The 21,707-nt window shown below is 37.6% G+C and overlaps 1 protein-coding gene across 2 annotated transcripts in view; it reads right to left on the bottom strand.

The window, feature by feature from the left end:
* The window catches only part of nrxn2a (neurexin 2a), a 423,124-nt gene that overhangs the window by 314,756 nt on the left and 86,661 nt on the right, over positions 1-21,707 (bottom strand). For both annotated transcript variants that reach the window (XM_084137438.1, XM_084137437.1), the window contains exon 3: positions 12,569-12,589. In XM_084137438.1, coding sequence (XP_083993564.1) covers positions 12,569-12,589 — 21 coding nt within the window. The remainder of the gene's footprint in view (positions 1-12,568; positions 12,590-21,707) is intronic.

Below are 21,707 nucleotides of genomic sequence, written 5' to 3'. Positions count from 1 at the left end.
CGCGCGCGCGCGCGGCCGGGACTCGCTCTCTCTCTGCTCGTGCGTGCGCGCTTAAAATTTCATATTTTGTTATGAACATTCACCCGCCAGTGTGGCGGATAGCCTTTTGAGATTTACTCGCCAAACAGAAAATCTACCCGCATTTGGCGCTTGGCGGGTGTTAATTTCGGACCCTGATGTAGAATATTTTCCACCCTCCACATTGCTGCTGCTCTTTAAAAAAAAAAAAAAAAAAGGCAGACAATCCGACAAAAAGTCGACACATGGGCCTCGACAGTCGATTTCCCAAATCCCGTGTCGTTCCCATCCCTAATATATAGCAGTAGATATTGCATATTACACTGTTTTCACTTTAATTCACAGATCTAATATACTGTGTGCGCTCAGAAAACCATATATTAGAAGTTTAAACTGATATGGCTTTAAAACGCATGCAAATAATAACTTTCATGATGATGAAGGACTGCGAGGTCATGTGGTGATTAATCGTAATTAAACCGCACGCAATTTGGCAAAGGCAGCGATTATTTAATGCGCAGCTTGTCAGTGCAGCTGATCGGTAGTAAATGCTGCTCCATCTGAATGCCAGAGGGCGCTCTCGCCCAAACACGCCAAATATGCCCCGCCGCAGAAGTACGATAACACACATCATTCCAGGAAATCCCAACTATCGGCATCATACTATCGCTGTAGCTGAATAAACAGAAGATCGAAACGTTTTGATTGATTAAACATGTCTAATACACATGACTGTCTTATTCTGTGTAAGAAGCCACATCATCTCACAGAACGATGCTCAACTGTCGTTATGAAGTGAGTTTGGAGTAAAAGCATGTTATTAAATGTCTTTTGCTGGACAAGATGTTCATAAATGCTTCTCATGTTTGGAAAGATGTTTGATGCGTGTTGCTTTTTCAAATGCACGTTATAAGCGACTCAAACTCTCAGTGCTTTCAGATGGAGCAGTGTTTACAGAGCCGTACATCAATGACAAACTGCGCATAATTATTATTCTTTTTTTTAAAAGCCTTTGCGATTTCAAAATCACGATAAGCCAAATCGGTTTAGGTGCAATTTCATGTAAATTGCAATTAATCGTGCAGCCCTACTGACCGCGATATGATAATCTTCAAAAATGTCTTTTCCAGCATGGTATAATAAATGATATGTAGGGATGCACCGAAATGAAAATTCTTGGCCGAAACCGAAAACCGAAAAAGAGGAAACCAAGGCCGAAAACCGAAACACCGAAAGAAATTATGCCAATTATTGTTAGTACCATTGCATTTATGGCTATGACTGTGTACTAAGTTTACTAAAATCAAGGCATTGCAATTGCATAAATTAATATTAAAGTTTCAAAGAATAAATCCATTAAAATTTTATGCAAATATTTATTTAGCATTTGCAAAGTATAAAATTAAATGTTTAACTTGACCCCACTCATGTGTACATTAAATAATAATGTAAAAGCCTACTGGCCTGGAGAAAGGTTTAAAAATGAAATGTTCTCTCATAAAAACAAAGTGCATTTAGGTCAATACTGCCAGAGCCCAAAATAATATCTGCAGTTATATGCTCATGGACGTGAGTTGCAAAAACCATAAACAGCTCAGGTAAACCTCTGAGAAATGACGGCTGCTCTGCACACACACGCAAAGGTCTCTCGCTCCCTCTCTCTGCCGCGCGCGCTACGTATGCGCGCTCATGCTCGCTCGTGATTCCGGGAGATTTAAACTAATTTGCGGGCATTAGGGAGCCGGTATCAATACGCGGGAGACTCCCGGAACTTCCGGAAGACTTAGGATGTCTGTGTTTTGAAAATCGCTGTCCGTGGGTCACTCTTAGATATATTTAAATACGTCCACACCGCAGATATGTAATGTTGCTTCATACAAGCACGTGCAGGTCGCGGTGTCTGCTGTTTGCGTCATCACAACATTTCGGCCGTATTGTTTCGGTGATAAAAGTCTTTCGGCCGAAAACCGAAAATGCACTTTTGGGCCATTTTCGGCCGAAAATTTTCGGTGGCCGAATATTCGGTGCATCCCTAATGATATGTGGTGTATTTTGAGCTCAAACTTTACAGACACATTCTGGGGACACCTGAGACTTATATTACATCTTGTAAAAAGGGGCATAATGGGTCCCCTTTAATATATTACCACCAAATTTAAAATATTCATATCATATAAATGTTATACATTATATTTTAGTATTACATATGCTCATTTAAATATTATTCAAAGGCATTTAACGTCAAATTTTATCATAGCATATTTTAGTATAACATCATATTTTAGCACATTATATTAGTATCCATGCATTACACGTGTTTTAGAACAAATAACAGCCGTGGGATATTTCCTTTGCTCATTTAAATATTAAAATATATAATGTGACTATTCAAAGTATAATATAATTGCATATTGAGTGTATTATTGCATATTATAGCAAATTATATTTTAGTATCTACAGTATGCAATACTGCATGCTATAGCTCCTCAAATATACGTTTTGTCATTGCAAAGTTCGAGAAGAATTTGCTGGGGAAAGAAAAAGGGTTTGCTGGCATGAAATTCTTTTTTTGTTGATACTGTATGTCCTGCGGTGTGACATGTTGTACTCCATCTAAAACCATTTTAAAAAGCATTTCACTAATTCTTTTATAATTGCAAATGTTATTCAAGCAGCTTTTACGACTTTATATTAATGGAGAGGGGCGCATGGACTATTTGTACATTTAAAAAGTAATTTGTCACACCGCAGAGGCATTCCAAAAAGATTTTTTTTTAAATTGAAATGCCAGTGAAGGCAAAAGGGTGATAAAAATTGTGAAATCTGTGAAATTTAAATGGTGACCAGTAGTTAAAATATACATGGTCCCTTTAAAAAAAAAAAAAAAAAAAAGGGTAGCCCATGAACTTGTACCTCATGGTAAATTATGGGCCATTTTGGGGGCATGTACTCAGATGTTCAAATGCAGAGCTCATTAAGGGAACTGAATTCAGTTCAATCCTATTTAATCCATACATTTTCAAAACAATAAGACAAATTCCACTTAAGGTTGCAACATTCATAAACCACAAACATGAACATCAATGAAGCAAACCATTGGCCAGAGCAAATCTATCTATATACACAAACACACACAACACCATCTAACCATCCATTTTTCTGTCTAATCTATTCTTTCATTCATCCATCAAAAACTGCAAACATGTCGTTCCTCATGCAGAGGTTATCTGGTCTGGTGAGGTGACACCTTATGTTGTGATGCCCAGAGACTAAGAGGCGTCGCTTTTGAAGATGATACATCATTTATGTGCCTCTCACACTTTTAGACACATAAAGAGAACGTATTTTACTTATAAATGACCCCATATCCAGGCATCTGCATGTTTTAGAAGTTTCTGCCACCTGAAATGGTGTTCTTTTGCCTCATTCATTCTAATTTCAGTCACAAAAGCCTATAAAAGTGCCATCCGTCACTAGTCACATCTCAGCTGCCACATCTGTTTCGTATAACAGTTTATGCCACAGTGACTTCTCAAATTTGAAAAATGAAGATGAAATTACCTACAAACTGGGATGTAATTGAGTACAGTGAAAAAGCCAACTGCATCAACAGATAGCAAGGGAGCACACAACCAATCGGGAATTAAAAAGCAACACACACCTTGTTAACAAATATTTAAACAACGGTCGGCACAGCGAAAAAAAAGCTTACGGAGCCGCTCTACTGTGAAATGGAGGCATTTACGCTGTGTTTACATTCAGATTTCTTGCTCAACAGCCTTAACTAAAAGGAACAAGCATACATTCAGAAATAATTATTAAATATTAATTGATTTTGGTCTCACACCTCAATGCTGCGTTGCATTAAGGATTTTTCACTTGCGAACAACAAGCAATCAGTCTCCCACAAACGTCAATTTTACACTCTCTCTCTCGAATTGGAGAGAGAAAGAACAATTTATTCAGCTAATTTAACCAAGAGATACAAAGACGGACAGTAATGGCTCATGGAGGAGTCTCACTTCCCTCCCAGCGATGCACATTTCAATATGAAACAGGTAGAGCGGCTGCGTACCACACTGAGCAGAACAGCAGACAGAGCAGCGGTAGCCTTGAGGTGTTGGTATTTTAAAAAGAAGCGTATGCTTCTTGTAAACATTTATTTTCTTAGAATGCAAATGCGAGGCGTCATTGCCTGCACAGTGCTGTCTGACGTGGAGAGGCCTGCTGCGGACGTCTGCATTGAAATGCGGTGGCCCATCTGTGTTGGCATAGCAACAGGCTCCCGTGTCTCCCTTAGTATGACGTTGCCGGCGCATCTAACCCACTCCCTTTCGTTTCTTTCTGTCTGTCTGCCTGCCTCACTCACATACTTCTGCTCTTGTCCTGCTCTGTTATCATGGCCGTTCACCTCCACCTGTCTGGCTAAATCTGGATGAAAGTGGTTTTCAAGAGTTCAATTTGTTTAAATGGGTCAATAACATAGCCATAAAGATGTTTACCTCATAAATTGTTTTCTGGAAGTGGGGAGATATTTTTTTTAATGGCAAGAGAGTATCAAATTGCATGCAGGAATAATAAAAAGTGAGCAAATAAAATAAATAAATAAATAATTCATGGCAGACAATCAAAACAGCTTGTTTAGGTTAACGTGTTTCCATTATAAGGAATGTTTCGGCCCATAAAATGCATATTGCAAAATGTATGGGATGATTTAATATGCATATCTTGGTGAATATAGTCAAATTCAACAGACACTCAACTAGAAATTTAGAACATTGCCTTTGCGGTTTCATAACATTCATCCAAACAGAAAAAGTAATTATGGGATTTACTCCACATAATTCCATCCTAACATTTTGGCCTATCCCTACGTTGCTGTGGAAACAAGGCAATATGGTGCTTGCTAGCTTACTGAATTCTATGGAAATCCATTTCTGCCACATCAAACAAACAAAAACAAAAATCAGCACAAGTTAATTCGAGGGGAAAAATGCATAACTCAAAATTAGATAGCATCTTATTTTAAGAGGTCTCATTATTTCAAGATAGCGTCAAGATATTTCAAGATATAAGTTGAGATATTTTAAAAAGATACCCTATAGATACACTCAATTTTTTAATTTTTTTGAGTTGGTATATAGGCGTTATATCTTAAATGTGATATCTCCTAAACCATCTCAAAATATTTCAAAAAGAGATCTCAATCGAAATTTTATTCTGAAATGATGAGATTTCAAACTAATGATATAGTACTAATTTAAAATTAGACATGATCTCATTATTTTGAAATATCATCTCATTATTTTAAGATCATAAGACAACATCATTACTTTGAGATATTCAGGACAATATTATTATTTGTATTATTTCAAGATAAGAGATATTACCATTATATTAGATTAGAACATTAAGTGTAAAGAACATTTTAATAATCTAAAGAACCCCTTTTCACCATAAAGAACCTTTTGTTCAATGGAAAGGTTCTGTGGATGTTGAAGGTTAAATGGAACTGATAAAAAAAAAAAAAAAAACTTTAGTTTTAAGAGTTTGTGTGCTGGATCTTTTTTTATTTGATGTAGCAAAAAAGAATAGCTTGTCATGCGGTGGAGCATAGGGGTGCAACGGATCAGCCAAATCCGTTGGTTTTGGTTTTAACAAAAGCTACATCCAAAATGCTTAAAGGGATAGTTCACCCAACAATTTTAATTCTGTCATCATTTGCTCACTCTCAAGTTGCTCCAAACCTGTATGGATCAGGTTTGGAACAACTTGAGGGTGAGTAAATAATGACAGAATTTTCATTTTTCACTATTTTGTGTGTTAAACACAATCTACTTAATACAGACAACTTCATTATAAAGAAAAACAACAACAACAAAAAATATGATCATAATCTGACATAAATGCTATTATAAACTAGATTAGTGGATAATTCAGCAGTAAAATTTAGTCTAGGAAAATCACAATAATTGTATAAAATCTGAACATTTTGTAAAAAAAAAAAAAAGTTTAGTGGGGAACAAATTAGAGACATTAAGTGTAACACTAAATCTGGTAAAACTTTGCACATTGCTCTTTGTATTGTTGTAAAATACATTAATGAAAAACAAGATAACAAAAATATCAATTATTTTATATATAGCCTACTATATATATTTTTTTTTTAAATACATTTTTTAAATGTATAGCACAGCTGTTTAATGAGGTAGCAACATATGATAGATAGGACAGAACAAGAACGGCTATTAATAATCTTTCATTTCGTCACTGTATTATGATATGAAAGGCTCCAATACAGTGCGGCACAAAGCGCTTATGCGCATCCCGAGCGCAGAATGATGCGCTTGAAGCAACACGAGTCAAACACTACGTGAACCAACTAGAGGCCCAGAGAGAAGGAAATGAATAGTGGAATAAAGTCGTTATTTTTGTTTGTTTTTGCGCACAAAAAGTATTCTCGTCGCTTGATATACTTAAGATTGAGCCACTGTAGTCACTTGGACTATATTAATGATCTCTTTAATAACTTTTCTGGGCCAGCAAGTTTCGGTCACCTAGCAGCCTATGGAGGTGTGAGACAGCTCTCAGATTTCATCAAAAATATCTTAATTTGTGTTCCGAAGATGAACGAAGGTCTTACGCGGTTGGAACAACATGAGGGTGAGTAATTACTGACAAAATTTTCATTTTTGGGTGAACTAACCCTTTAAGACATAACTGACTGCAGCAAAAGACAATGATCCAATCAAATCCAGACTGACAAAAGTTCTGCCCATCATTTCTTCTTGTTTGTGAAGCCGTTTCACTCGGTTATAAGTCAGAATAGGGGAAAAAAAGACTATTGCAACTTCCATTTCATGCCGACTTCACACGTAGCAATTTAAAGGGATGGTTCGGAGTAAAATCAACCTAGAGTCCTTTGCACCATGACCTCGAGTCAAATGCGCTAATGGATCCTAGGCTGTATCTCGTAAATTACCCCACTAATAATGCCCAGAATGGTACCAAACTTATACAGTTGTACAAATAGGTTCTGTACTCATAAAACGAGGCATTGGAAAGTTTGTAAGTACATCAGGAGTTTATTTAAATAACACTTGCCTAATGGCTAATGCTACCGCTAACCAGAGCATGTGAGCGGAGTCGAGCGGGGAGCGGGAGCGGGCGGATCTTGGACAGAGCGCAGAGCGGCATTTTTAAAAGGACGGAGCGTCGCCTTATTTCCCGCTCCAATTTCGCTCCGCTCACACCACGAGTCTGAAGCATGCTCAGTCAAACCTAAACCAGGATCCATCTGTCTAGCATAGTCATCAACAGTAGACTATTTTCAGTCAAAACTCGGCTCAATAATGGAGTTCAAAAAGTAGGCTACTTCAAAAAGGAAAATGAGAAGTCACACAGGTGTAGGCTACTATTAATATAATAAAACTAACTAACAATGATAATGTGGTACAAGAAAACGAATGTGGAGACATCGTTTCAGTCAGCAAAGATTAATTTTGGAATCTCAAAAGACACATCTCTCGAAAACATGAACGTGAGCTACGCGAACACGCTGGGAAGAAAACAAAAGGTTAGCAAATTGAATACGGTAACTTGTAACAAAGTGTAAATTAAATATAGCGTAATATTCAAACAAATTCGTTTTTTCATTCAAGTAGACCTAACAGTTCATTTTATTTAGCCGAATTTGTGTCGTCCGTAATAATATTTATATTATTAGGACCATTTATTCGTTTAATTTTACAGCAGTTTGTGTGTATGGAAGCCAATTAAAATTTTAATCGTGCGTGTTGCGCAAAAGTTCACTTATCAAAATTCTGGCCTTATAGTTAATTTACTTTTAAAAAATGTATGCATATTTTTGTTTATATAATTTTTATTTATATTATTAGGCCCATTTATTCGTTTAATTTTACAGGACTTTTTGTGTAGGCTATATTCCTTCTTGCATAGACTGTAATTTGAAATAAAACATTTCAATTTGAAAAATGTTGTTACTCATTAGTTCTATAGGAGGTAAGGCTGTGGTCTAAGCTAAAAGTGATATAGGCCTAGTCTACTAGATTTTTTTCCTTGTTTGGAGCGAGCGGGGGGGCGATTTGAGTGGAGCGTGAATTGAGCGCTGAGCGATAATGAGCGGAGCGGCCTGATGTAGCTTTGAGCGGGGGAGCGGAGGGGTGAACAGTTCCGTGAGCGATGAGCGGAGATTCTCACCGCTCCACTCCGCTCACATGCTCTGCCGCTAACCCGCACGTCGAGGTCACTTCAGTGATTAGGGAAAAGCACGTAAAAGTCCTGGCAGAAAGCGATGCATAAGGATGTAGTGTTTGGCTCGAGGTCATGGTGCAAAGGACCCTAGGTTGATTTTACTCCGAACCATCCCTTTAACACGCGTGCCAAACCATGGGACAGGATCTGCACAGATCACGAATTAACTACAATCCGCTACACCCCTAGTAGAGCAGAACATTATCTCCAGTCACATGATCATAAACATTATAAAAAGAGAAAAATCACATTGCTGACTCCATCGGTGAATACTAAGATTTCTCAGGGAGCAAATTTGTCAGAGTCCCATAAGATACTGGCCGCAAGATGCTTAAAAACATAAAACTCTGAGCCATAACGGATTGTTTATCTACTGCATATCAAAACATGATCTCTGATTAGCTCCTGCACAGCACTGAATAAAAAAACTCCTGAATATGCTGCGAGGGGATTAGTCTGAAACTCCTAGAGGTTTTCCTTCAGATGGAGGATTATGCCAAGGTCACTAAGGCACTGGGAGGATTGGGCATGACAGAGCCAGCTGTACTCCCTCTTCTGACGTCCTCACATGCCTCTCACGGGGCGCTGGCGGTCATGGTCACTGCGGTCAAGCCTGCTCTATGTTGCTTAACTAGAGCAAAAGTTGGATAGTGAAGAGCCAAGCTTTGGATTATGCTCCGGCACTCCAGACTGGCACTGATGCCTAAGTGAGCAGCAGTGACATAAGAGCTTTTCCTCCAAGGATGGAAGCAGAGGTATGATAAGGCTGTAAACATCCTGAAGATCACGGTATGCATGAGCGCACAGACGGCCAACTGAGGCATATCAAGATCCCAAAACATGCTGTCTACACACACACACACACACACACACACACAGTCAAATCATATGACCTCAACACAAAAGTAAGAAGTGTGAATGCGAGTTAAACTGTGTCCTGCAGGGATCTAGAGATTTCTTTGGTTAAACGTAACCTTGGTTAAACGTAATTCTGGGTTATCTATCTGCTTCTCACTGCTCATACTTTACTCTAGGCTAGTAATTAATCCTGGGTAGTCATGTTTCAAAATGTCACACTGTACATTTGTAAACATTGTTATTTGAATATTAACAGTCTTATTTGCATACATGTTGCATATTTACAAGGTCAACAACATTGACTGGATGAAAACCGCTTGTGAACTGAAATGGTTGTCATCCAGTTTGGTAGTTTTAAGTCTTGTTTATGTATAAAAGCAAAAATAGATGCTGAAAATAAACCATGTTTCGTTGACTGTACAAAGCGCACTGATGTTTAATGAGATGTTTAGTTGGTAACATTTTACAAGAAGGTTCAGTTCATTGACAAGTTAATGCATTCGGTATCATGAACTAACTTTTTTTTTTTTCACAGCATTTATTCATCTAGGTTGAGGTTAATTTATAATTATGAGTGCTATTGTTCATTGTTATTTCACATTCATTCACAATATGTTAAATTCGTTTATACTTGAAATGCTAAATATATATTTAACCATTTTAACAATGAACAATAAATAAATAAATTAATTAACAAATATAGACACTACCGTTAAAAAATTGGAGACGGTAATTTTTTTTTTGGTTTTGAAAAAAAAGTCTCTTTCAAGGCTGCATTTGATCAAAATACAGTTAAAGCAGCAATATTGTCAAATATTACAATTAAATTTGTTTCTCTCAATATATTCTATGAATCACTATTATACTCTGATTTGGTGCACAAGAAACATTTTTTATTATCATCAATGTTGACAAAAACACTTGTGCTGCTTAATATTTTTGAGTAAACAGAATTTTTTAAAGATTCTTTGATAAATAGAACATTTAAAATAACAGAATTTATTTAAATAGAAATTGTTTGTAACATTATAAATACCTTTACCGTCACTTGAGCTATTTAATGCATCCTTGATTAATTAAAAAAGGTAACACTTTATTTTAGTGTCTTTGTTACACGTCACATGCAGTTACTGTAGTAATAACTATAAAACATGCATATTACATGCAACTAACCCTAAACCAACCCCCATTTAAACCATATAGTAAAGTACAATTACAGTTAAATGTATAATTACACTGTAGCATGGACACTTTAAAATAAAGTCTAACAAAATTGCATTAAAGGGTTAGTTCATCCAAAAATAAAAAATGATTCCATTATTTACTTACATTATTCCGACTTTTCTTTCCAAAATTATTTTTTTGACTTCTAATTCGTGACTGGTGTTTTGTTTTGCTCTATCCTCTGCAGTGAAAAAAAATATTTTCATGATTTGTTATCACTATTTTTTTTTTTTGGGTCAAATCAACTTAGATAATTAATGTGGTTGAGATAACATAATATTTTGAGTTTCTGTTGATTGAACCAATCTCCTTCATCGTATTACCTCTAAAAGAAGAAACTCGTACTGTATACAATGAGGGTGAGTAAATAATGGGATAATTTTCATTTTTGTGTGAACTATAACCTTTAAATCTATGAATTTCCAATCATTTCTATTTAAATTTGAGGTTAAATTATAAATACACATGAATGTGTAAAATATGAGAATTTGAACAGAAATCCGTGCTGAAATGTTTTAAGTGCTACATATGAACTAACATTGAACTAACTAACTAACACATCTGTACAGGTCTAAGCTGGTATTTTCAGTACATGGCTGAGGTATCTGACCCAACACAAAAATCCATTTTCTTATGCCTGCTTTCAGTTACAACACCTCCATCTTCCTGTGACCACCCAGACACAAACAGGCCCATCCACAGACAGTCACTGAATCTCCATGTGACAGAATTTTAATGCTGTACATACACAAACTGATGGGACACCTAAATCGAGCTGTTTAGATGTCACACTACATTCCAGAGAAGGAGATGAAAAAGGCATGGTTGCGAGTTTGCTTGAATGAGTGTCATTTTTGTTTTCATGCGTTCTGCACTGGAAACAAAGTGCTGACACTGTATGAAAGCTTCAATCCAATAAAGACACAAGCACTTGCTTTATATGGCACATCCCAGTACAATTCTTGCCATTTGATGTTTGCATAGTCCTAGCACTTGAGCTCTTCACAAGGGAAACGGAGGATTAAAAGTGTAGGCTAAAAGCACATGTTGTAAAATGAAGGCCTCTGTCATCCACTAGTGTCAGTGTGGCCTTTAAGATAACCTTCTTCTGTTGAGAATGAATACAATACAGACACTGGCAATGATCACAGTCCTTCAATAGCATCAGTGAGTGTAAATTTTTCGCAGACCTTTTCACAATAGACTGCTCATTTTTGCAAGACCTCAGACTTGTGCCGCTATTATATAGGGTTTTTTTGCCATTTCCTTCTTGCTATTTTAATTTTCAATCTGCTCACAGAAAATAAATAAAAAACAAGATTTTTTTTTTTTCTGTGTATCTGTTAACAGTGTTTTAACATCTGCTGAATAATGCAGTACATCATCATTTTCAAGCCCAGACATCACATCAGCTCCGAGGCACAATATAATACATTTTAAATAACCAAGGCATCATGGATCTCTTCGATCAGAGAGACATTTTTCATCACTAGCTTTTGAAAATCAAGATCGAGTTGATGGATTTCTGCAGGCCTCAAACGTAACCCATCCATCCACATAAAATATAGAGGTCCTTGGAGCTAAAACAAAAGAACGGACATCACAAGCCGTAGCGTTTAAGTTTTATCATTCACAGAGAAGGTGTTGTAAAAAAATATATATACTTGGGATCTTCTCCAGCATTCAAAATTGTGAAGTGTCAAGCCTTGCAGAATTCATCTCCTACACTGCTCTCACTCTAACTGCGGTTCAATTTATCTTCCCCATGAGCTGTATATGGCAGAGCGGTTTTGCATGACCACTGCCAGCTGCCTTAATCCTAGCCTGGGTTGCACTTAGGCCTACTCGGTCTAATTCAGCAGATCTAATTCAGAGATCATATAAAAGCTGCAGGGCTGGACCCCCGAGCCTCTGGCCCTGCAAATCGGGAGACCGATGCTTATAAAATCGCCCACAACATAAACACTCTACCGCCTAGCGTTTCCTCGCCTATAGCCGGTGCAGCACGCGCAACGGCACGTTTCGCTCAATTACATCTCGAATCTGGCCTTTGCCTTGTGCAGGAGAGTGATTTTAGTCCACTCGTGTCGGTCCAGAACTGCAGTGCAAACTGACAATGCAAGGAAGGATGACACCCCCCCATCACTATCAGCTCTAGCAAATCAGATATGAAAAGACAAAACATTGGTCTTACCTCCCAAAACTTGCTGGAGAGCTGCAGCAGGAATGATGGGAAAGAGAGAGAGAGAATAAAATCAACAACACAGAATACAGCATTTATCATTCAGGCTGTTGCAAACTATAATAGGGCTGTCACTTTTGAGAAAAATCAAATTCGAACAGATATCAAATGTCAAGCAATGTATTTGAATATATTCGAATATCTATGAGTAAAATGTAAAATGTTAACGAACAACCTCGATCCATCAGGAAACGCCACATTGGTCGCTGAATTTCACTGCGCTTCATGAAGAGTTTTTTGCGTGAAAAAGCCGTTCACCGGAGATGTGTTAAAAGATAGCAGAGTGCATTCATGATTATTAGGCTACCAGTATAATAATCCTCCTGGCGCGGGGTCTGAGTGAGTAATGTACTCTCTTACCTTTGTTCTTTGATTAACATTAATGACACTTTAAGACCCTGATAAGCATCCCATTTTCTCACAAATCTCTACGTTCATTTAAGACTTTATTTAAATAATTTAAGACTGCTCTTATGAGGACACTCGACAAAATGGACATTTGGCATAATTTGTTTATGGTTTGTTCAAGCCCGAAAGAAAACTCAATACTGACACGCTTCTTTTCTGTGGGTCGTGTGTGTGTGTGTAATAGGCAGGAATTACAGCTCTTTAGTCTTGTTATCTTCCATTTTCAAAACAAGCTGGCTATTGGCTATTATTCGCTTGATTTGGTCATGGGCCTACGCTACAATACGTTTAGAGCGGCCGCTACTGGATGAGATGGCAAACAATAAAATAAAAAGCAAACGGTCTAATCATAGACTGTAAAAAATGAGCAAAACATGGCACTTTAAAAACCGGATAGTTTATTTATAGTTCGATTTCGGATATTTCACGTCATGTTCGAATGCATATTTCGAATATCGAATAAAAAGTGACAGCCCTAAACTATAATGAGCATAATAAATGTACTTGCTGAAGATAGTATAGACTATCAAAATATTAAGTTAGATGAGGTTTTAGGTTATGGCTCATATTTAAGTATCATGTTTGAATGTCAAATTAAATTAAATGAAACTATAAATGGCAAACATGCTATATGCATAACAACTATCAATATACATTTAATAAAAGTATGGTATAGGCCTACTTGTAATCCTACACTTCATGAATATTTAGGTGTAGGAGCAAAACATCATGCGCATCAGTAAGAAAAGCATTCAGAAAAGTAAAACAAGGAACTCAGAGGGTGAAAGTCATTTTAAAGTGGTTAAAGAGTATTACTCAAAAGTGTATATGATATATTTGACTTTGAGGGCATGCAAAGTAAAATACCACCACTTGAGTATACAGTAGGTACTTGCAAATGTTGCTGGCAGAAACTTTTAAAAGCTCATAATTGCATCCTTGGGAGTCTACAGTCTGACTAAAACATGATAAAAATTCACGCACCACTTGTTTGAGTCATAAATCAAGTCATACACTCAAATGTTATTGTCATTACTGCAGATGACTGTTTATAGTAGATGTCTAGATGATTAGACTCATGGGAGCTGGGATGCATGTTGCTTGTGTTGTTTTCTGAGATACAATGATTAAATCTATAAATGGGAGTTTCTTCGACTTCAGGAACTTTGATTTCCCAGGGGGTTGATTTTTATTAAAACTAACAGATTTAAACTTTTTTCCTTTTTGCTATATGAAGGTCATATTAAAACCATCTAGAAAGTTCTAATTAAAACCATCTAGAAAGTTCTATCCAGCTCTGCATTCAGATACGCCTACTTCACTTCAAAACCATCTAGAAAGTTCTATCCAGCTCTGCATTCAAATACGCCTACTTCACTTCTATACAGTAGGTGAGAAAAAGAATGTCGGATGACGTACTACAAGGAAGCTCACATGTCAAAGCCAATATGGCACATGTAGCAATGTCTGGATTTCATTCATACTGCACACATTCATAATATATTGAAAATACTTTAACAGCATGCGATTTCGGACATTTCTCATGTCTTCGTTTATTTTTGCTTTTCAAATGTCTTTAAATGTTAAGTTGATCATTTTAAATTATTTTCTTCAGACATTTTAAAATATTAAAAACCATCATAAAAATATTATTTCATGTATAAAATAATGATAATCTGAGCAATAAGTGAAATAATCTATTCGCCTGCACATATATCGACTCTTGGACCTTTTTTTCCTTCATCTTCTTCTAGAAGTCTGCATTACTGAAGTTAACATACGATTATATTAAGTGACTGACTTGTAAAGCACTTTTCCACATTATACATCAAAGTGTTTTTTCAGAAAAACATACCTTAAAGTCACCATTCTTATTTTTTACAGAATGTTGCAGTTTATTATAAATGATTTATCTGTGCACATCAATATATTTAAATTCATGTGCACCTCCCCTACCCCTCAAAATGTCTCGACAGAGGGCAGGGCTATATATCCTACACAACTGACTGCAAACTGGCATTCAGATCTGCCTCCATTTAGTTATCAATTCCCAACTTAGTAAGATTCAATCAATTCCTGAGGACGAAATCAAGTTTCATCCCTATATTTTCTTCCTCCCACCAGAAGCCTTTTCATTTAGATATACAGTAAATGAAAAAAGGGAATTCTAATCGCAACTTCTGTTTCATGCCGACTTTAATACCCTAAGTGACTGGTCGTGGAAAGAAAAAAACCTTTAAGATGTTCAACTGAAGAGAAAACTTATCCAAGCTTATCCTCTCCAAGGCACACATTTTAATAAATGTACACAAAGCCAAATATTATCTACTTACATAATAGGTATAATACTAATACTTGTTCATTGAATAAATCAAATAATTATTCATATAAATTAACCTGGGTACAGACAAAAAGTAATTTGGGACTCATTAATACCATAATTTGAATATGATGATGCTGATCATGCTTCCACAGCAAGTTCTCCAAGAGGCCAAAAGGTCAGGTGCTACCTTAATGACATACTTGAGACCACAGGACAGACTAGGGCAAGCAAAGCACGAAAAGCCTTTACTGTGAAATAATAGGAGTCAGGGGAGGACGTCAAATGCTTGCAAGGTGGGGCTTGTGTAGAGCTGGATGGTCTGGTCATGGAGGGTGAGTCAGATCACTGTTGCCACTGTGATAATGAGGAAAAGTAGCTGTGAGAGGAGCTGTTTGCAGCTCTTAAAAAGGTGGAGGGCAACAATATTCACACTAAAACACTAATGAGAACACATGGTGGCTTCCACATGGCCACTGAAAACAGAGACCTAACCCTATGGCCAATTAAAGAGGAATCTTTTTGAATGTTATTTTGCGATCATCATTATGTGGCCATGGAGACGTTGGCACGTAAACGAGCACCCGGGAGAGAGAGCTCTGATTTATTTTCCATTTTCCTAATCTCGGTCGCTCAACGACTACAAATTAAATCCAAGGTTTCTAAGCAAATCTTAATGGACTGCTTTATCAATTAAGAAGTAATTTAGACTATGGCTCCATCCGAAAACATAGGCAGCTGACTTGTTGCCTCACTGCCCTATCAGGCAATGACTTTTCAGGCAGCATTTTCGCACCTCACCTCGGTACCTCACGAAACACATTTCGAACAGACTTCTAAGGCAGCATAAGGGTTTAATGATCTACAGCAAAATAGAGCGAGCTTCGCTGATAACTAAGCGAATATTACTACAATAGTAATCTCTCGCTAGAAATGACATCAGGAGTTGGTCAAAATTGTACATTTACACAAACTGACTACCAACCGCAACTTTCAGACGCCATCTTTATTTTAGAGATGCACAGATTACAATTTTCTAGGCCGATTCCGATTTCCGATTTTTTCATTGAGTTTGACCTGCCGATACCGATTTTAGCCGATTCCGATTTATTTATTTTCTAACCACTTTACAGCACACACAAATATTTTTTTCGATCTTTTCTTTAACCCTTTCCCTTTCAAGTTTAAAATATTCTAACTGACACCGCAATATTGTCCTGTCAGTCGGATTTACAGCACGTGAATTCATCAGTTTCTTCCAAAATAAATGCAAGAAAGTGGCCGGTGAACTGAGAAGAATAGAGTAAACTTTATAGTTACTTCCACTATGTTTGTCTGATATGAATAACACATGTCGGCAAATTATATTTGAATAGATTGTTATTGCTGCTTCCACAGACATCAGTGTGTATTTTACAAACTCCAAATGTATTGTTTTACTCGTGCTTATGTGTATTTAAATATCTGAAACCTAAAATAAACATTATGACTATGAGGTTGAAAACAGTGCTTAGTTGTGATATGACAGCGCTGAACGCGTCCGACTCTGACTCAGCGCCAGCCAACGCGCGAAAGCACAGTTTGAATCTGGCAGTTACGCAATGTCACTGAACATTCTAAATGTGGCACCGTACTCTCAGGGGCACAGAAATAAAAATCCCATATATGAGACCGTACCGCTCAACAGGTTAATCATGCAGCGCCCGGGTGCATTTGACCGGCATAAAATCGGCATATGTCAGACTGACCGGCCGGTCATGGCCGATCACGTGAAAATCGGCCAATTCCGGTCACCAGCCGATCAATCGGTGCATCTCTACTCTATTTCTTTAGCTTAACTGTCACAGAATGGAAAGCACAGGATTGTGGGATATCAAATGTAGTGAAGGATACATCTATGCTGCCCTCAAAAATCGATCAGATGAAGGGATCTCAGGAGACTTGAGCAAGCTAACATTGGATTTGGACGTGCCTTGAAGCCTTCCTGCATCCTCAAAGGCAGCATTTATAAGTTTTTGGATGTAGCCTATGTCTGTCGGATACCTCAGGTGTGTTCCATGCGAGGGGGACATTAACACACGCTGACAACAATCGCAAAGGGAAACTGAAAGCACAACTAAAGCCATGACCAAAAGACGACACAAAACCCTCAGCACAAATGCTGCTCGATTGCCTGGAGCGAGACAGTAAATCTCTTAATCACACTGTGTTTGTGGGAGCTGCTTGCTTGGCTCTGGATATCAGGCCATGCAAAACTGTCAGCCGCCCATAAATCACGAGGGCCGCTTTAACCTTTACAAGTGCTCTCCTCGGCTCCCTCAAATTGGTCACGGCAACAAAGTCCTGGAGAATTGTAATGAATCGAGCATGGCCGTGAGAGCTGACATGGTGACAGCGTCTGGAGCTTCTCAGAATGAGCATGCTAGGCTAGCGCCATGTGGGTTATTAGCATGATCTCAGCCTGTCGGTTTGAAAAAGCCAGAGTGGCATGTAATCTGTCTCTATTTAGTGAAGTGATGCTAATCTCTCTGTTGATCTGAATCAGGTCCTCCAGTGTGAACTCGATTATCAAATATGACAAGGCATTTCCATCAACCACAACTATAGAGAAAGTGTTCATAGTAGCTGAAATATTAAATTAACAGTCTTTTTATTGGTATTGCAGTAAATCAATAATATAGGCGTCACCTACTTAACAAAACAGATTCTCACCTGTAGAATGGCTTCTCGCCAGTGTCTTATTGACAGCTCCTTTTGCTGTTGTCTGTTGTAACAAGTCTGTTTGATCATCCTACATAATTGTAGTTGTCAAAGTTATGATTTTTAATCAGTCATTAAAGAACACAGAGGCTGAAAATCACTACACTGATCTCTCACTTTCACTGTACCTCAATGCTGAAATGATTTTCCCAGCCCGTGTAACAGAGTCCCCTAGTTGCTTTAAAAAACATCATCTCCACTGACACAGTTTTATACTTTGTAAACAAGTACACTAACTTTTAAACAAATTTTAAGAATGAAAGCCTGGGACAAGTCAATGGGAAAATGTATAGATTTAGGGCATTTTTGAAACGTAGCATAACGGCTAAAATATGTGATAAGAAAATGTGACCATATTTTAAAACAAAAGTAAAAATAAAGTGAAATCTGTAAGCACACACACACAGGGGTTGGACAATATATAAAGTTTTGATCTTTTACACCATTTGATCTATACGATAATTTTCTCTCAATTAATGCAAAATATGAAGTAATTTTATGAGAATTGCCTTTAGAATTGTAAGTAGTAAGGGAATTAAGTAAACCTGTACTGACATTTTGTGAATGAAAACCATGAAAACCATGCAATACATGCATTCCAGCAATACATCTTTGTCTCTGCAGTCTGGTTTTATTTTCCACTATAAGGATTTTGAACATGCAAAGTCACACAGGCACACCAGCAAATGCACTTGAGTGCACAGGGATGGGATTTGGGGTGTCTTTCCTGGGTCTAAAAGCAAATCTGACAAGCTCCAACAAGCTCCTTTTATTAAACAAAGAAAGCAAATGCAAGCAATATCTAACACAAAGATCCTTTCCCCTCAGAGAACAGAGAGCTAGTATTCATTTTGACCTTGCCGCAAAAATCAGGTGGTGTGTTGACAGATCATATGGACCTACTGATCACTGAGTGTTCATTGCATGAAAGAAAATAAGTGGGTGAATCATGAAGGACACCGAGTTGGAAAATTAAGTTTTATATGAATTCTCATCCTCCTGCACAGATTTGTCCGCCTGACACTAAAGATCCATCCATCCATCCGGAACTGATATTTGAACTTCCTGTATTCTAATGCATCCAGCAATAACAGTAACACCAATGTAAAACAAAGTCATTCCTTCTATTGACACAAGTTAAGCTGTTAATCAAATAAGAATATTTCACAAAATAATACACATTTTGTCATTATTTACCCCTGATTCATGTTAACAACTCATTGACTGGGAAGATTATAAAAATAAAAATAAACATCAAATGTCAGCCTGTTCCTGCACAGGAAGTTATTATGAGGTTTCAAAAGACCGGGACTGAGTTGCATTGCAAATGGCCACCAAGCAAAATTAACAAGGCAGCTGAAAAGATTCCATGTCCTGTTCTAATTACTTGCTGAATTGTTGCCTAGTGTGTAAACCATTATTTGGCTTCTTGTGCCCTCTGCCAAGCACGGTAAACTATGGTGCTGATTACCGCACAACCAGCTACTGGCAAAAACACACAAGCCCCAAGCCGGATGAATGTAGCTAACCTCACTCGCTTGCGTTTTGGCCACAAAAGAAACACAAAACTGCACAATGGCAGCAGACGCCTGTCTGAAAGGGAAATACAGACATGCTTGCATCCTTGGCACACAAAGCCCGATGTTGAGGGCAACCCAGACTAATTTGTGTTGATAAATAAGACAGACTCTCAGTCTACATTATTTAGTCCTGGGGAGAGGATGGCCTTGTTTTCACAGTGAAAGCTTGTTCCCTGTACACTTAAAGGAAAGCCTCTGCGAATTGAGTCTCTCACACAGAGTAAAAAGACCACAGTGATGGAGTCCAACACTACATGAAAAGGTTTTTGTCTGATGCAAACTAGACCTCTTCAGTGCTTTGCTCTTGCTTTTATAGCAATTATCATTAGACTTCATGGGTGGGCGGTACGACCAAAACCTTATATGACCGTACGATTAATTTCATATCATGATAACATACTGTATATATTAGGGGTGACAATGTGAAAAGCTGTCTCGCAATATCAGCAAAAGCCAAATATTTACTTGCTTTTGATACTTTAATTGAATTGATTATTATTGCCTCATTGTTATATATGTATTTGAAGTCATTTTAAAGGCTATTGTTCACTAAGGTCTATTTTTATTACCACATTGTTTTGCATTTTGTGGCTTTTTGTGATTTTTTCAGTCATATTTCACCATTGAAAATTTATTATAAAATGGGTGGTGATTTTTAATAAACAATAACTATACCTTGATATACTGACAGTAAGCAAGAAAGGAAGCAAGAAAGCAAGAAAGAAAGCAAGAAAGCAAGAAAGAAAGCAAGAAAGAAAGCAAGAAAGAAAGCAAGAAAGAAAGCAAGAAAGAAAGAAGCTGTATAGTACCCATCTGCGCCAGTTTGCCGAATATATTATTTTTGCTCGGTGTCAAATTCTTCAAACCACAATGAGGATATACCACAGTATAAACGATACAGCAGAATCTCTTACAGCCCTAAGAAAATGTACAAACAAAAGTAAAAGCCTGTTTTTGTCATCTGCAGGCATTTGAAAGCATCTCGTTAATGAGGAACACTTATGCCTGTGTGCATTTCTGCTTATGTGCCTTTTAAAATGGTAACAGTATTGATTTTAAGAGCTCTCAGCAGGGCTTTGTTTATGCTGTGCATATATACGGCACAGAAACGGTGGGTGTAACACAGCGTCTGACCAGCACTGCAGTTTATGCACTGCTCATATATTGGTTTGAGACCTTATTAGCATGCCTGATGCAGATGAAAAAAAAAAAAAAAAAAAAAAAAAAAAGATGCACACACTGCTGATATATCACTTTGGCCTAGATTTCCATTGTGGCGAGGGCAGCCTTAATTGATACTGACTGCCCTCTTAGCTTTGAGGGTGAAAGCCTAAACAATTTCACCTGGGAGGTTTGACAAGGGCATGGCGATGGAGACCACTTCCCACTCACAGTCTGGGAATATTGTTAAATATGAAAAGACATGCGTGTAATTAACCGCCACCGTTTGATGAGTCTCTGCTAATTCTTCAGAGGATTTGTTATATCAATACTTAACTCGAAATAATAATTACACAGTGACTCTTGATTATCTACGCATTTCTTTAAATATTCAAATACCCCTCTGCGTTTGATAAGTCAGTCTTCCGATGGATAATCCCTGGAGTAAAAGCAAGGATTTAAGGCGTGCGAAAACCAATTGTTCCCTTTAATATTGTCCTTTACCAGTGTCAAATCCAATTTGCTCTATCAACTTTCAGAATGATTTATTTTTCTGTTCTTAACGTCTCTCCGTCCTACATATCTCTCTTCTTTTGAAGCACCAGAAAATGTCCTCTTAATTTGAAGCATAGTTGCTGGACTTGCTTCTCTCGGTATAGAGCAAAGCGCCGCTCCCTGCCGACTCCACAGTGGGTAACGTGAGACTGCATTAAGTGAAAAGCCAAGCATGAGCTGCCACCGTCTCTGTCCTCGCTGCCTGTTCAATTAGAAGGAGAAACGGGCCAATATATTTCTGTATGAAGTCATGCAGATTTGGCCTCGGGTTTAACACCATACCGCCATATGACAGACTGTGGCTTCT

Source organism: Abramis brama (assembly GCF_963993115.1).
Source record: "Abramis brama genome assembly, chromosome: 15".
NCBI lineage: Eukaryota > Metazoa > Chordata > Actinopteri > Cypriniformes > Leuciscidae > Abramis > Abramis brama.
The sequence above is the reverse complement of the archived record's forward strand: the minus strand, read 5'-3'. Positions and strand labels throughout refer to the sequence as shown.